General features: G+C 40.8%; 1 protein-coding gene and 1 long non-coding RNA gene across 14 annotated transcripts in view; one reads left to right on the top strand and one right to left on the bottom strand.

Moving 5' to 3' along the window:
• Nucleotides 1-7,243, top strand: part of LOC308499390 — a 28,765-nt gene extending 21,522 nt beyond the window's left edge. The window contains exons 3-4 of the long non-coding RNA XR_013993582.1: nucleotides 125-259; nucleotides 3,058-7,243. This is a non-coding gene — a long non-coding RNA (uncharacterized lncRNA). The remainder of the gene's footprint in view (nucleotides 1-124; nucleotides 260-3,057) is intronic.
• NOSTRIN (nitric oxide synthase trafficking) overlaps nucleotides 1-17,321 on the bottom strand; it is a 52,557-nt gene extending 35,236 nt beyond the window's left edge. For 4 of the 13 annotated variants that reach the window (XM_081052758.1, XM_081052763.1, XM_081052762.1 and 1 more), the window contains exons 1-2: nucleotides 17,188-17,295; nucleotides 7,930-8,015 (exon numbers count right to left, since the gene is read on the bottom strand). In XM_081052758.1, coding sequence (XP_080908884.1) covers nucleotides 7,930-8,015; nucleotides 17,188-17,214 — 113 coding nt within the window. In that variant the 5' untranslated portion in view covers nucleotides 17,215-17,295. Of the gene's footprint in view, nucleotides 1-7,920; nucleotides 8,016-12,021; nucleotides 12,145-14,245; nucleotides 14,293-17,135 lie in introns of all 13 variants that reach the window. The other 9 variants (XM_081052752.1, XM_081052759.1, XM_081052760.1 and 6 more) reach the window with 6 other exon arrangements.
• Between the last annotated feature and the right edge of the window lie 371 nt (nucleotides 17,322-17,692).

Here is a 17,692-nt window from a genome sequence, read left to right as displayed (position 1 = left end):
CCTCTGAAACTGTGGGGAAGAGGCCGGAGATGGAGAGTTGCAGGGGAAGTCAAAGGTAAATACTTTTAAAAATGGACTGCGCCTCTCCCTTTGGCTTTAATTGCGGTGTTCTGAATCTCCACAGCTCCTGGCAGCTTAGCAGCCGACACAGAGTCTACAGCAACCTAAGCACACACAGAATGATCTTCCCAGGCCTCTTCCAAAACCATCAGTGCTGCTGTAAGGCGTGTTCCCACATGGGGAGAAGGAGGTATTTAAGGTCTGGAAAGTGGAAAGGGAGAGGGATGTAATATCAACTGTCACTAACATAGCCCTCTGAGGCTCACTGAGTTGGACACGGCCTCTTGGAACAACATTATTGTATCTTTGGTCTCTCCACCTTCAATGTAGTGGTGACTCTAAAGGCTTTAAGAACCAACATTGAAATCCAGCAAGCATAGCAGGAAGCAATCAGCAACTCTCACATTTTAAATCCTAATGACCATTTCAGAATCCTCAGCAGATTACCCTCAAGTCAGAAGGAAACGAAATGAAACAGGGTTGGGAGGATGGGTGCAGGTACATGGGGAGTGGAACACTGTCGCTGGGCTCCCTTTCTGGCAAGTTTGCCTACGAATGAAACGTTCCCAGGCCTCTGGCCCTGAATGGCCTTTATCTTAACAGAGGTTAATGGCTAAATTCCTCCCCAGAGAAAATTGTTCTAAGAAGTCATGTTCCAACTGGCAAGCATAGAGCGAGCTGTCTTTTATAAGTCAGAATGTTTGTAAATTAGAACAAACACTGCCATTTGGCTCGTCTGTGCTTATGGTCTAATAAAGTAGTATGTTTATATACCTTTGCAGAATTCTGGCCCAACAGAAATGAACTGCTTTGGTGTTTCTCCAAGGCAGAGGTGGCAATGTATATCCTTCACCCCCACTAGCTTCTTCTCACGCCTTTGAAGGGAGCTGCTGTTTTGTGGTTTCCAGCCTAAAAGTCACCACTTGCAAAGGGAGTGAAGAGAGGCAGAACTTATCTCAAATTGAGACCTTGTGAATTTTCACCTTTTTATTAAAATAATCAGAAACATGCTTGTAAGAACATTGTGCTTAGTGTTCTAACCCTAAAGCTACCATAGCTAATAGGAATTGAGATTCCTCCTCTAAGCAATCGTCCTGGCACATGTGAAACGGATGATGTATGTATCCTTTGATGGGTAACCCAATCTTGGAATATTCCAGTGAGTCTCATAGATCCTGGGCTAGGGAAACGGCATGTCCGGACGTTTAACCCGTTTACATTCTGATTTCCTCTCAGTCTGTGGAGGCAGGTCAATAAATTTTCATTAGTAATAGAGAAGACCAACCAAGAAATCAAAGACCAACATTTGGTTTAGAATTTAAAATAAATTATACTCTTGAAAGTAAGGAAAGATGGAAAATATGTGGTATCAAATTCAATATTTTAGGCAGAACACAAATTAAACTGTAAGAATATTAGTCACCATGTGATCAATTTGAGAGTATTCTGCTCTCATAAATTAAGATTCTAAAAAGTGGTTAAAAAAATGTAACTGGCCTCTGTGTACAGGAATTAGTTAAAATGGAACTAAGTCTCTCTCAGGCTTGAAAAGAGCAGGTGACAGAGCCCTTCCCCTTCTTTTTGAATTCAGAAGGAATTTTAGTAATTTGAAAATCTTTGTTGGTAATATCATCCCGTCTCTGGTCTCCTACTTTCCACCAGCAACAGCTTCTGTTTGGGGGCTGGTAGGCTGACATTTTCCACCCAAGCTTTATCAGTTTGCCTTTTGAAAGACAATCATAACCTCATCTTACAAACAGGCTATATTTAAAAGTTAGTTCTTAACAATTTGAAAGACATTTTTCACATGAAAGCTCTGTTATTTGAGGGTCTGGGTTCTCTGGCTAACCCACAGCACCTACTTCATCATTACAGATTGCCTTAATTCTGGTTCCTGAGAATAGTATAAGAAATGTTACAGGAGGATGAGACCAGAAGGACACCCTTCTTGGGTGTCCAGTCTGGGTGTCCCACTCAATCACTGCTCACATCTAGCCAAGGGAATGCACAACTATGGTAGCTCTAGAACTTCAGGTCCTCTGTGTCTGCTAATTCCTGAACTGAGTGAGTTTTTTAAAAAGGAGGGGGGTTATTGTCATGGGGAAAGTCAGGTGAAATGGACAAGAAGAGTGGTTTTCAAAACTTTTTAGCTGGAAGACAAAGCTTTATACAGAATCCCACCGTATGATATAAATACTATGTTCTAATTAAGTGGGAGTGAGGCGGGAGCTGAGCCCTGCCCATTTAATCGTGTCTCCCCCTGAAGTGGCTCCTGAGGTTCCCCACAGATGCCTGTGTTACCAGGCTGGAAACCACTGGGCTTGACCGGCTGATGTCCCTTCCCTATAATGTCCCTATTACAGGAGCTAGACCAGGACCCCCTGGGGCATGTTGGGACTCCCATAGCAGTGCCCCAGACTGACTGCCCACTTGGAAGATGCCCTTACATGGAGCCTAGGTTGGGCTGGGTAGCCATCCATATCCTCATCTGTAAATTAGTAATAGATGAGAATACATTTGTACTGCATTGGGTGGTGAGCATTAAAGTAAAAGAGACTAAATATAGGACACCACTGTTCCAACTGAGTCTGAGTTGTTCCAAAATTTGTGCCTGAGAAGCAGCAAGTTGAAAGAACACACCAGGTGGCTGAGTGCAGGACATAGGTTTATTGAGAATCACTGACCAGGGACGGCCTATAGTGGCGGCCCACCGATGTGTAGTGGTCCGCACTCAGGAGGAGAAGAAACAAGGTTATAGACCAGGGGTGACAAAAAAAACATATACGAGTGGCCACTTCGGTCAACGCTGCTCAAGCAGTAGTTTGCCGTAATCAGAAGTGTCTGGACGCTGATGGTAAACACTTTGAGCACCTCTTGTAATTGCAGAAGTCACACATGACTTGTATTCATCCTTTGTTATTGGTATCTTTGAGTATTACACTTTGTAATACAGTTTTCCTTTCTTAAAATGTGTATACGTTTTTTGGCACCCTCTAGATACAGCAAAACAAAGAGCATTCCGTGGGAGAAATCATCTGGCAGACCCTGCAGGCCTGCTCTCCTGCACACAGCGTCCCAAGGAGTCGGGAGACCTTGCGTGCTGGCCAGCATATAGAACTGACTGTCTGATAAGTAGCGTTCCCATGGAGTCGGGAGACCTTGACTGCCTGCCAACTCATCTGCCTGTGGGCCAGCTCCCTGCAGCATTTAACACAGTGACTGATCTATGTATTGTGCTGGATAAATGGCCTCTTCTGTAATTTTATTACTCTTTTCTAGTTTTTGTTTAAAGTAATACTCTGTCTACTAGGTAAGTAAATTTCTTTGACACACTCATTTATTGCTCTTCAGAAACAGCCTAACTTGAACTTCTTAAAAGTTATGAGTGCCTGAAGCCACAGAATCACTCATACATTAATGCCTTCATGCACTCAGTGAACGTCTATAGAATTCCTGCTTTGTGCCAGGCTCTGTGTTAGTCACATGGTATAGAAAAGACCCTCAAGGAGTTCAGCTTGGGTGGGGCTGAGAGACAGACAAGTGAACAGAGAATAACAATATAAGGCAGTAAGCTTACCTGTAGCACAGGTAAGGACTAGCTCTACACAGCTCGAGGAGCATTTTTTGAGTCTGGGGAGTGGAGTCAAGGAAGGCCTACCAGAACGAGATGACTGAATCTTGAATGCATTGATTGGAGCCTGCAGTAAAGGTGTAGAAGTGTCTACCAGGGAGAAGACACAGCCTGCACAGATTCTGGGGTCCATGATGAGGCGTAGGAGTCAGTGGGAAGGGTGGCTGGGACCCATGGTGGGGGCGGTGGACTGCAAGTTGTTCAGTAAGATGGAGAGGGGCAGTGGTCATGGTGAGATAGAGACAAGCTTAATATGAAGGCAGGGCCCAGATCTCTAATAAAATGTTATGAGGGCTGAATTCTATACTACAGGTCATGGGAGACTCTGACGGGTCTTATACTGGGTCATCGCCACAGAGCCCAAGATGCATTAGAGACAGGAAAAGGGTGCTAGCCAATTCCCTAGTTGAGTCAACTTTGCTTGGATTAGAGAAAGGAGAGCCTCTAAGGGGACACAGCTCTGAGCCAGAGTGCAAGACTTGTGGGTTGAGAGTGGTTTCAATTTCTGCCTTTACTTGGCCCCTCAGCCAGGTGCTTCTGTGCAGTGTACAAATGGCAAAGCTGCAAGACAGGATGCCTACACAGAAGAATGTTTTAAGAGATGTTTGCCAGAACAATGGTAGAGGCTATAAAATGAAAAGAAAGCTATAGGTATAAGAGGTGCTTAGAAGAGAGAAAATACGATTACTTGGACATGAATTGAGATAGAAGAAATCTCTATGGGTGGCTCCCAGGTACTGGGCTTGATTGGGTGGGTAGTGTCCCAGTACTACGGTAAAAAATCCAGGAGTACCAGCTTTGGGTAAAAGCCAATAAACTCTGTTTGGGATAGGGTGACTTTGTGGTTCCATGGGGCACTCAGGTGGAAATATGGTTTGAAGTACAGATAAGATATATTGCCTGGTAACATACATGTGGGAGTCATCAACATGCAAAACAGAGCAGCAGCTGTGGTAGTTAAGGTCACCCAGGCTATGGGAAGAGTAGGAAAGGGGAGGATTTATCATATATTTCATTTCAATAATTTATTCCTTTGTTGATAGCATCTGCTACCTACACTTTGTTCTTTGTTCTTTTCTTCTTCTTTTTAGTGTCCAGAGCAGTGGTACTTGTCATTTGAAAACCTGATCTTAAGTTTCCTTACAGAGGAACAATTGATTTTCCATCAAAGCCTGTTTAAACATTAGCTGTGAGGGTGCAGGGAACCAAATACTCATAGTTTCTGGGAATGTACCTTTGTCTTTTAATATCTGATTTGTAATTGTGTTAAAGTGAACCTGATGACTTTGGCATTAGGCATCTTAGGAGATGTTGTGTGTCTGAGGCTAAATCTGAGTTGCTGCTCTAAAAAAGGAAACTGAAGCAACTAAATGGATAAAAGAAGCTAAGCATAACTAAGAATGGCAGAATTTCCAGGAAAAATGATGTTTCGATAAGAACTGCACTTTTCTCTCACCACCGATTAGAACAAATAAAAGCAGGCAGCTGAGCTTGGAAAAGAAACAGTCTCTGAGCTTGAAGCTTGTGATGCTGTCTCTTGTAGCTACGTGCTAATGGGGAACTCTTGCGCAGAGCCACATTCCAAGGACAGTAAAGACTTCGTTCTAATAATGTAGGTGTAATCGTAAGAAAATACACTCAACCATTTTCCATTTATTTATTCATTCATTCAATCTACAAGTTTTTGCTGAGTGTATTTTATGTGTCAATTACTCTTAATTCAAAGAAGCTCTATATGCTCCCTCAGTGTATCTTTCATCATGCTGGCCACTGGATTTGCCTTTGTGATTTTATATGTTATAACCCTCAGTAGAAATGCCTCCTATATGTTTTCCAAGAGTACCGTTTTATTTGTCTATACTCTAGGTAACAACATAGTTTCTTTTAAAGAGTGCTGGCTTTCCAGGTATTTTTCTTATACAAGGGACAGGTATCGTTGATTCAGATGTGATAAGCCCATTTACGAGGAAAATAAGCCCAGCACACTCATGTCTGGATAGCTGGTGAGAAATAGCTTTTTATCTTTTGTATGTCTAGGGAAAGAATTACTGAATCCACAGAATGGGGAGAATAAAGGCACGTATAATACCAGCTGTGTCATGACCATTCATCCTTTTGATATGGTTATTATGTCAATTCAGTTCAAATACTGTAGGAAGAGGTCACTTAGAGGGGGGAAAGAAATGACCTAACCCTGGCAAGTGAAGTAGCCTCTGTCCTCGCCAGCTGACATGTAGGAATATTATCTAAAAACCCACATGTGCCACATATTAATAGATTAATAGAGAATTTGTGTCCCTCACAAAATCGTTCTCCAAAAATACCAACTCAGTGTGGACAAGCACCCTTCAGTTAACAAGATCAAACTGCTGAGCAAAGGGAGGAAAACTTAAAGCTCAAGTGTGAGGAGACATTGCCAAGTGCATGTTTATCAGGAATGAATATAAAGCAACTCAAAAATGACATTTTGATTAAGGGAAATGACTTAGTTGTACAAGGTAAGCTTTACAATATGTTCAGGAAATCATCTATTGCATACATGATCTAATATCTAGTATACGTCTCTTGGTCTAGGTAAAACACTAGATCCCCTTTTCGTATTTGTGCTGTGCAGTTTTTAATCCCACAGATGTGCACATAATTTTAAAGAAGTATTCTTTAGATTTTCAAATTCTAAATTCTGCTCCACGAGGAGGTAAAACCATGAAGGGAGATATGTTTAGCTACCCCAGAGTTTCTCCTTCATTGGAGCTTGTTTGCCTCTTTGGAACAGGTGGGTGGAGGGTTTTGCACATGAATAGATCAGGAGACAGATGGAAGCCTTCGGAAGCAACTTCAAGAGAGACACAGGTAAGAAAGAAAATTCTTTCTGTATGGAAAGTAGACATATCTGTGGCAGGTGGAGGTGAACAGTGACCTGGACAGGCAGTTTGGGAGCAGTGACTCCCCCAAATTTATTCAGTTCATTGGTGAGTCTGTTTGCCCGGCCTTACTTATCACCTGTCTTCTGACTTTACAGCTCTCTACTGGACACTAATTTTGAACACAGGGGCACCAAACAATCAAGACCCAGATGACTAATAATGTGCACAGATTCTTCCTTATCTGTATGAGGGAGATGCTTTCTAATCTGGGTAATGGGTTGAATCTGTGTCGTAGTCAATTGGTCTTATTTTAAATAATTTCCTTTGAGACTGATAAAAATACTTTCTTATAGAAGAAATTTTCTCCCAGATCGGTCCTCCCTGTTCCTCTCATAAAATCAAAGCAACTTGGCTATTAAGATAGAAGTAACTTCTTATTTTGAAATGTTTTTCTTCTTGACTTTATTTAACAAACGTGGTTATTCTCTTTATACAAGCCTGTGTGAGCTCTCCTATATCTTCCCTTGGTTCCTTCATTGGTCCTAAGAAAGCCAGTGTTCTCCTTTGTTCTTGACCTACTAATGCAGGATGCAATTGGCCCATGTGTCTTTGTTCTTATTCCATACATGCAATATTATACATTTGAAATGGGTTACCTTAAAAGAATAAACAATCTCTTTTGAAAGTCTCCTGAGAGTTGTTTATTACAGAGCTGTCTAAACGTAGGAAAATGGCGTAAAGATCCTTAATGGCTGAATTCAGCCTCTGGGTTCTCTAATTTTAAGCAGAAATTTTTGTTAACTTTTTGACTGAGTGAATTAAATATGCTCATTTCAGCATCGTGAACAGATTTACACATGACCACATCTGGTATTAAGAGAAGATGGTACTGAAAATGGTGACTTTTCTTTCATCCATTCAATCATTCATCAGATATTTGCTGTAGAACTCAAAAGGTCAGGCTCTAAGAAGAACGTAGCATGCAAAGGTGAGTAAGAAACAGCTCCCGCCTGCCCTCGTTGGGGAGACAGATAAGTCACTAACAGTTGCCATCAGTGTGTGAAGTACAACAATGGTAAATACTTTGGGGAAAATGGAGGGCCCCAGGAAGGGGTGATAAACTCAGTCGGAAGAATCAGAAGAGACTTTGACTGAACCTTTCCAAGCAGAATTACTTCCTGCTGTTTCCTGATTTTTATGGTACCCAATGATAAGTGCGCAAGAGAGAAGAATCACTCTTCAAACCCATCTCTTAAGTACCAAAATATAACACTGCATTCTGGAAAGTAGGACAGCTTGTAATCACTTTTCCAGCCATATCACTGGCTGCAACTAAAAAAGAAGAACTGCTTATTGCAAACGCACATTTTGTACCTTTGTTGAAGAATGGATGTGACCTGCTTGCAGAAATTCTCTCCATTTTGAGAAAACTCCTTTAGGTTCTTGTACACTTGATTATACTGCAAGAGAAAAGATGCAGAGAAGGATTATGAACACTTCCAAAGATAGAAGTGTCGTCAATTCAGAATACTGCTGTAATGAAGACTGTCATTGTAAATGATCATGCAGCTACGGGACGTACACTTTTGGATGAGTTCTTAAAATAAAGATGAAATCTCTTCTGCCTGGACTTGAAAGATCCTGGAGAACTTTTCAAAAATAAAGCCTCTCTATCTGCTTCTCCCCTAAGCCAAATGCAAACAATTTGTTGGTCGGGTGTACCAGGATTCTGGCTTCCCGTCACTCCTACTGTTCCCAGGAAGATTAAGAGTAATCAAGAGTAAGCATTTTGTGTCTCCCCCAAATTCCAAAATAATATTGCTAGGCCTCATAACAAACCATGAACCATTAAAGTGAGTGTTTCTTGGCTGAGGTAATAAAAATGTAACTGAATTAACTTGTTAATAAAATTTGTCCTCGTCCCCTCTATATCTCATTTAACTCTAGAAATAAGAATGTAATGATGAGCTGAACATTTTGATTGAACCAAACCTTTATAAATTTATAAATAAAACTTTGAATTTAGCCTGCAGACACCAGAATTCTAATAGAAAGCTTTTGTCATTTGATTTAGAACTCCACCATGTCATTCTGAAAATTTTACTTGGAAAGGTAGACATTGATGGCAGTAGGTTTTTAAATGCCCAAATGGAGAGGATGAATGTCAGCTGATTCTGTCTCTTTATTGGCACAAGGTAGGTGGTTTAGGCAACAGAGCAGTCTCAAATACACTCTCTCATAGTTTCTCTCTACATTTGCTCATAGTTTATCATAGCTGGAAAATATGACAGCCAATTGCATTTTTCAAAATGAGATTTTACCCAAGAGGATGAAAATTTTGTGGAGATTGAGTGCCGTGCTGTGACTCTGCTCATACAATGAGCCAGCCCCTTCTAGCCCTCAGTTGTCTCCAGCAGGCAGTTGGGCACCATGTTGAGAAGGGAAAGGGGAAGGAAACTCACATTTGCTGAGTGCCTATTACGCAACAGGCACGTTCATATACATGAATAGAGGACATAGGGCCACAGAGGAGGAACGCACCTAAAACTTAACACAGAAAGCCATGGCAGGGTGTGGTAGGTACGCAGTCCTAGCAAATAGTTTCATTGACACTGCCTGGGCCACAAAGACAGCGGTCAGGGAGCAAAGCTCTGTATCAGAAGGAAGACACCTGAACGAGCCAGGAGCAGGGTGTGGGCAGTGAGTGTCAGAGGCAGCTGCCACAACTGCTCTGCACCATGGATTGTGGCCCAGGATGGACAGACCTTCCAGTTTGTTCAACGAGGCAGAAGTAAGGACTGGCATCAGAAAGGTGATTTTAAAAACATTGGAGCAAACCATTCACAAATTTTAAAACTCTCTGCAGAGCAAATAAGACTACCCTGTGGTATCATCCAGATGTAGGCTCTGTCATGAAGAAATGATTCTCCTCTGAGAGTCAGGAGAGCAAAATCACTATTTGGCAGCTAGATTTTCTTGTTTTTATTTCCATAAAAATGACTTGTCATCTATGCATCGTATGATTCCTTCCTTAAGGATTCCTTCCTTCCCTTACAGGTACAACAGGGAACAATTTTAAAATTGTTTGGCTTTTTTGTTTACTCCTCTGTTAACTAAATGTTTTCACTAGATTCCTCCAAACCTTGCATTTTCTACCCATAGCACCAAATAATATCCCACAAAACACACATAAGTATCATGAAAAGAAAAAAAATGTTTATGAGGACATATGCTCCTTGTAAAGTCATTTCTCAGCCTCTCTCACCCTGACGTATAACCATGTGACTAATATTTTCCAAGAAGGTATGGGCAAAAGTTTTGTGCAGGATTTCAATGAAGGTCTCTGCCTCCTCTTTCCTGACACCTGGACTTGGAAATAATGGCTGATGCCAGAACGTGGTCTTGACGATGGATTCCATGAGCTAAGATCGTAGAGCAGAAAGAGAAAAAGAGCCTGGGTCCCTGATGGCCCTGGTGGCTACAACACTCTCCACTTTTGAACTTATGTGCAAGAGAATTACAACGATAGGGTTTTTTTGAACCACTCATTTTAGGTTCTTAAAATATGCAGCCTAATATAATTCTAACCCATACACAGTCTTTTAAGTTTTTATTTTAAATTATGAAACATTTTTATATTTCATAAAATAATGACACAGAAAATAATGACACACATTATGTACCCACTACCTAAAGTATAGAGATATTAAAACTTTGCTTCTGCTCTCTCTTTAGACAATTACTTTTTCCTTTTCATAATTTCTTTGGCTATGCTTGGACATTTATTCTTCAATATGAACACATCTAATTACATTTTTTTAAAAAAATTCCTGTTGGAATTCTAATTGGAATTACATTGCATATATATATATATATATATATATATATATATATATATATATATAATTCAGGGAAAATTGATTTTTTGGTATTTAGAGCTTCCATCCAAGGACATAGTCTTTTCATTTGTTCAAATCTTATTTTATGTTCAATTAAATTTTATGATTTTCTTTATAGGTCCTGTAGCTTTCTTATTTGTTTTATTTAGAAATATGTCACAGTATTAAGCTGGGTATTTTTTATATAATGTCCTATCTGGTTCTCTCTTCAGCCCACAGCAAAGCAGAAACAAAGATTTCCAAAACACCAGCGGCCATGTGCAAGAAAGAAAGATTTGGATATATGCTTGCAGAATGCATGAGTTTTTCTGGTCTCCAGCACTGTAAGGCTGGAGCTAGGGCTGGGTGCAAGACAAAGTAGAGATGCACTTGGAGGGACTAGGAGTATTTGGAGGAGTGAGAAAAACCTCCCATCTGAAGAACAAAGGGAGAACTAAGAGAGAGGGAAGGGACTCTGAGATGAGCTATTCCAGGGGATGGCCCCCACCAGCTAATCATCACCTGAGGTCAATCTGCATCCTACAGTCCTGGGGCTGGAATAGGAGGTCTTAGACACCACGTGTGAGGATAGGGGCCTGCAGGGGAAACCTTGCCTCTAACCAAAGTGAAAATGAACAGAACCAGGTGAAATATTTTCTATGAGCTGGGCTGCAGGTGCTGCTGTATTTCCCAAACTTATCAAGCCATTAAAACTCTTCAAGACACATTTTAAAATAATCTCTAAAGGACTCGTTTTCAGAGGCCAGAGAGCCCTGCAAGTTTATAAACCAGTGATTTAAAACTCAGTTGTCTTTAGGGGGCGTATGAGAGCCTGTGGTAAAGGGGAGAGTGTCTGTATTTCCTGAAGGCACTCACATTCAAGTTTTTTAAAAAAGAGGTTGCTCAAACAAAACGAATCTTATGGCTTCAATTGACCATGAAGCTGCCAGTTTTAGATTTTGGAAGATGATTTCCTGTTATTTAATAGACTAGTATTTTCTATCTTTTTTCACATCATAACACATCTACAAAATATTTGTCCTGGGACAGTGTGATAAATGGACAGAATTGTTCCAAACAGAGGGAACTGGCCAATGAGCTCTGTCCCCCAGCCACGCCCTACCAATTTGAGGGCTGAGGGGAGTCGTGTCTTAGATACACCAAACTCCAGTGTGCTCAGATACACACAAGCGAGGAAGCTCTTCATTATATCACATTGTTAATTTGGTGATTGGATAAGAACAGGGTGTTCTGCTTATGATAGCCAAGGGGAGAATCTTTACTGGAAATATCCTGACAAACCCTGATCCACACTCAGATAAAGGTGGCATCAATAAATAAAGCAGTTGCAAAGAATACTTCCATTATTTCAGTATAACCCCTTCTTTGGAAACAATGATTCCGTGCCTTTCATCATGTACCAGCTACTCAGAATTGAAGACAAAAGCTGTGAAAAGCAGACTTCCATAAATATCAAAGTAGAACCAGAGACCATCTTGTCCAGTGTGTGTGTGGGGGGGTGGGGGTGGGGGGGGTGTAATCAGAAACCTTGGAAGATATCTGCTTTGAGGGAACAAAATCTCTTCACCTTGTGTCATGCAGGGTCTCAGCTCTCACTACCCACACAAGAACGCAGGATACGGTGAGGCCAAACAGGAACACCCACGGAGCCATAGATAGGGGAGTCACACCACTATATTCTCACTGGCGGCTGGGTTGGAGACACAGGAAGCAGGAGTCACATGATCTGCAACCTGCCGTCCACTTGTCTGCCAACTCACCTCACTTGCTAACTGCAATCTGCCTTGCTAGCGTAGCCATGGCAGTTATATCAGTGGCTAATGGCTAACAAGTAACAGCTGATGGCCAACTAGTCACAGCCGATGGCCATCTACTACCAGAGCCAGCAACTTTCCACGTGAGGCCGAGAGCCTGGGAACTGCTCTCCTGGCTCAGTCCCCACACCTTGGCTTTGACTCTCTTTCTCCTATCCTACCTCCCTTCCCAGCTCACTCTCATGAACCGGAGAGGCCTCTGAAGGGATTCCATGGAGCACAGTTTGGAAACCATTGAAGTCCAATCCCCTTATTTCACAGCTGAGGCTCAAAGAGCTGCAGAGAACCTCATTAGTTAGGGACAGAATTGTGATTAGAAATGTCAGGTGATCAAATAAATTAAAGAATCCATCAGAAATAAAAATATTATAAATGGCTAATCAGTATAATTAAAGCAACTTTACTCAGAGTAATAGTTACCTTTAATTGTTAAGAGCAGTACAAGATGGCTGCCAAAGGTCATTAACAACGCAAGAAGGGTGTGCTCCGGTCACGTGGAAGGTAAAATGTTGGTATTCTTTTCCCACCAGTGAGCTTTAGAATACCCACCCCCTACCAAATATTCATTCCAGTAAAGAAACTACTATTGATCTTACATCTGCATATGAATTTATATTAGCATGTTGCTTCTCCCAGGGGTTAGTAATTACTAGGAAAAAACACTATGGATTTTTTTCCCTGATAAAGGGATATTAGGCTGGTGGTAGAATATTTGGGATCTTTCTGAGCCCCTAAAATTTCCTTCACACAGACAACAGGTATCCAGAGATGTTTCCCATTCAGCCATTAGGAAAAAGTTTCTGCCTAGTGCTTGTAAGCAAATTCTGTTGTAAAAATATTGTCATTATGAAAAAAAACAAAAAACAAAAACAAAAAAAAAGAAAACCAACTTAGTAATCTAGACAATTTGTACATGAAATGATTAGACAGATGACTTATAAACAATATAAAATGCACTGTATGAACCTTGGCCTAGCTGGTCTTTCTGATTTTTCATGATTTGAATGACTAAATTCAAATATTCCAGGAAAATCCATTTTTATTCTCAGTGCGAGTATGAGAATGCTGGATGCCAGGCACTGTGCTATTGATTTCATGTGAGATAGTATTTCAAAGCATTGCTTCTCTGACTAAGGGATTTCTCGTGCTTATTAGGCATCTGTGTAATGTTTGGAATCTCCATGACAGGGTGTCATAGATAATGAGATGTAGAACATTAAAGAACATAGTCTACTTTATCCTCTCCTTTTACTCTACAAATGAAGAAACAGAGGTCCAGGAAATGTGGAATGGCATGTCACACATCTCACTGAAGCACACTGGGGAAGCGGTGGGCCACAGGACATCCATGCCAGACCCAACCCGCCTCCTTATCTCTGCCATGTAGCAGAATCCCTCAGGAACCCTGGACCATTGTACCAGCACCTTTTATATTAGTGCTTCATGTGACCAACACTGAGCCAAAAAGATGGGAAGCTCAGGTCGGCATCTGAACCAGGTTGGAGGAGCAGCCCCGAAGTCTAGTACTCTTTCACCAGCTGATGAAGTTAAGGGAAAAGGTTGATTGTATGGGCCCCAGAAGGCCTGCTTTAACAGATCCCTACCTGCATACAGTAGGAGTGAGTAAAAGCAAAAACTTGGTTACAGCTTATTATTTGTCCTTGATTCTATGGCATTGTTTCCTAGAAAGATGCTACTTTTTTTTTTAATAATTAGATTATTTCATTTGGAGATAATTTGATCTTGTCTGTCTCTTTGCACATGGATTTGGCACTATGTTTCAGTTTAGAGGCTAAGCTCACAGGCATTAAGACATCAAATCTCAGCGCCAATTCTTTTCCTTTTCAAAAACAGAACTTTAAAAAATCTCCTTCGAGCAAGTTCTGGTACTCTCAAGATTAGTTAAAAGCCCTACACAGCGTTTAGGCAATCTTTGTGCTACCCTGGTGACTAATAATTTAATTAGAGACAACCAACCTGGCTCTTTGAGGTAGACTGGCCCAGCTCTCAGCCTCTGTTGCCCACTGGAGCATGACCAGAAAAAGAGATTTTAAAATTTTTTTGTATCATGGGCGCCTTTGGCACTCTGGCGTAATTGATTTTACTCAGAATATTTTCAAATGTATAAAATAATAGAATTACAAAGGAAACTAATAATGTTGATATATATTTATAAAAACACTTTAGAGCATGATATTATGTGTCCTTTTTAATTAACATACAAAATAACAAGTCTTAAGAATTACCAAAATTTCTAAGTCACGTTGAGTGTGAACAATATTTCTAGATATCTGCAAACAACTTTAATGTTATATAAAAATGCATGTGATTTTTATTGGTTACCAAGTCACAGACACTACAGTGGTACTGGTTGTTGCTTAAATTCAAAATTGAAGGAAATTCTAAATTTCAGTTAGAAACTAGTACAAATAAAGAGGTCATGTTTTTTCTCATTGAAATTCATGCAACCCACTGATTTTCATGCTTGGATCCACTGGGGTAGACTAGATTAAGAACTGTAGCTAAGCTAAGGTTTTATGAATCAACTGTATTCCGTGCAACCCGAGGGACTCTTGGAATCGGACATTTTGCAAGTGGTTAAAGTTTTGGGTCCTTTTATAAGACTACCAAAGTATTTCATGAAGCATTTGTTTGCCACCCTTTCCCTTGTTTTATTTTGTTCCCAAACTGCAGCCTCATCTCCACGTAGCATGTTCCCCAAGCACAAGCTAGGACTACACCAGGAAATCAAGTGGGATACTTGATGAAGATGAAACAATTGCAAATAAATAAAGGTTCTGTGACTTTAGAGGACTTAGAAACCCTGGCTGATGGGATATCTGCCTCTTCTTAACTCCCAGGATAACTTTGGTGGCTCTGGACCCATAGAGGTGACCTTCAAGGTTGTGGACAAGAGTAGGAGTCCTTGGAGCAATGGTTCGACATAGGGAAAAGAACTCTTCAGCAAGTCAGGGACGGGAGCATTAAAGTGACACAGAGATAGGGTAACAGGTTGTCTTGGGGCTGCTCAAAAGGAAACGTTTCTCCCATTTCCTGATCTGAAGGCAGCCTTGGAAAAGGATATCTGTTAATTTTTTCAAAACTTAATTGAGCCTAAGTTTTCCTCTCTTCTATCTCACACTTGCCTTACTCCTGACTTGCTTCTTTGGTGACTGTTGGTGCCACCTTTTTGCTTCCACTTATCCTGTCTCTATCCCACTCAATTATACCTGTGCAAAAACATGATCAGAGTATCAATGGTGAGAAAGAAAAGGAGTTCACATGTTAGAAGGGAGTAAATGCAAGGAGTGACAAAAAAAAAGCAAAAACCCCAAACAAACAAACAAAAACCAAACAGCAAATAAATAAATGATAAAGATTTCAAAAAAAAACACAAAAAAAACAGTCTGTGCTTGCCAATGGAGAGAAGATGGTGCTGGAGGAAATTAAAGGGGCATGAGTTTCTTGCTTAAAGTCTATATGCAGCCATATTGTTGGAATTTACTTTTTTACATTAGACACTTAATTTTTTAGTATTTAAAAAGTGAAAGCAGGCAAAGCCTGCTATATGATGTTGTCATTATTAATATTACTAATATTACTAGCCATTATGACTTCACCTCATTTAGCTCATCTGATTGTTTAAAAATGAAATAGAATTTTCTTTTTTTTAATCTTTTTTTTTTTTAATTGGGGAATATTGGAAAACAGTGTGTTTTTCCACGGTGCATCAGCTCCAAGTCATGTCCTTCAATCTAGTTGTGGAGGGCCCAGCTCAGCTCCAAGTCCAGTTGCCATTTTTAATCTTAGTTGCAAGGGGCACAGTCCACCATCCTATGTTGGAATTGAACTGGCACCTTGTTGAGAGCTTGTGCTCTAACCAACTGAGCCATCCAGCTGCCCCTCCTTCAATCTAGTTGTGAAGGGCGCAGCTCACTGGCCCATGTGGGAATCGAACCGGCAACCCTGTTGTTCAGAGCTCGCGCTCTCACCCACTGAGCCATCTGGCTGCCCCGGCCCCAGATTCTTGAACTCAGTTTGTGGAATAGCAGTTACAGGTCCGTTTTCTCTTAAGTCTATGCTTTCTGCATCCATTGAACTTTTCCTTTAAGGCTTTATTGCTGTCCCCATTTATCTGCTTTTCTACAGACTTTTTTTTTTTTTTTAAATTAAATACGTGAAAGATCCTTGCTTTTGCTGTCACCAATTTTAGCTTCTTGGTACCATGTATTACACACTGATAGTCTTTGATTACTTTCTTTCCAAAGTAAATATGTCTCCCTCCCTTTTATTTTAATTGCTCCTCATTTCCTAAATTACATCTCTACTATTGCTACTAAGGACCTCACAAATCCTTGGACCTGACCCATTTCCTATTTTTGGTAACACTCCCAGGACTGAAAGAAACATGTTGGTAAACATGTCTGAGAACCACCACAGGCCAGACAACATGGGGAGTCTGTTCTTCCCCCGAAAGGACTTAGCAATTCTTGACTCTAAATGATATGGGAAAATACACAAAACCCTTCCATCCTAACTTCATTCTCGGTGCCCAACGTTGGCTGCAGACATTCTGTGTTATGTATCTACTCTGTGCGTGATGTTGGCACCATCAGATTATGTCTGAAGAATTTTTTCCAAACAACTACCATCTGCATGCAAATATGATGTTATACCCACTCAAAAGGTTTAAGAATTTGAGAATAAAAGATGACAATGACCTGTCATCATTTACTAGAAAGGAGTCTGTTTTAAATTGAACCAAAGAAAAACAGCAGACTTTTGTCTCACAGCCAATATCTAAACATGTTTGGTTTCTGAGCGCCTCAAATTTCTTAAGTTAAAATACATTAATATATAAACCTACCCCTCTGCTGCCTTCTCACATACAAAGACGCAAACCACACTGAGCTACTCACCGAACAGTTTGTGAGTGGGTCCCTCATGCTGAAATGTGTTTTGCTTCTGTCCTCTCACCTATGCTCCAGCATTCGGCATTCAGCTCTCAGGACACTGTCATCAAGGTTGGGTGTGTCCTGCACTTCCTGGACTTAAAGGGCCTCGAATACGTCAGTCCTTGTCAAACACCCTGAAGAGGAAGTCCCAGCCCTGGACTTTCATCCCGTTTATTTCCTGAAAAAGCAAAGAACTGCTCCGGGTCCAGAAAGCTGGTGTGAGATGGTGAGAATGACTTCTGTCAATACTTACAGGGCAGAAAACTGAATTCCAAACCGCCCGGCCTTGAGAGAAAGCCCAGAAGCTATAAAGTGTCCTGATAATTTGGATACTATCAAGGCTGATATGGAAGGGATGTATGTTCTTTCAGCATTCTGTATTAATCACGGGTTTTTGTTTGTTTGTTTATTGCAAGATGCTTAAGCACATTGAGGTCTTTGGGTCCTGGGAGGGACTGCCCTCCTAGAA

This window comes from Rhinolophus hipposideros (assembly GCF_964194185.1).
Source record: "Rhinolophus hipposideros genome assembly, chromosome: 6".
Lineage (NCBI taxonomy): Eukaryota > Metazoa > Chordata > Mammalia > Chiroptera > Rhinolophidae > Rhinolophus > Rhinolophus hipposideros.
The sequence above is the reverse complement of the archived record's forward strand: the minus strand, read 5'-3'. Positions and strand labels throughout refer to the sequence as shown.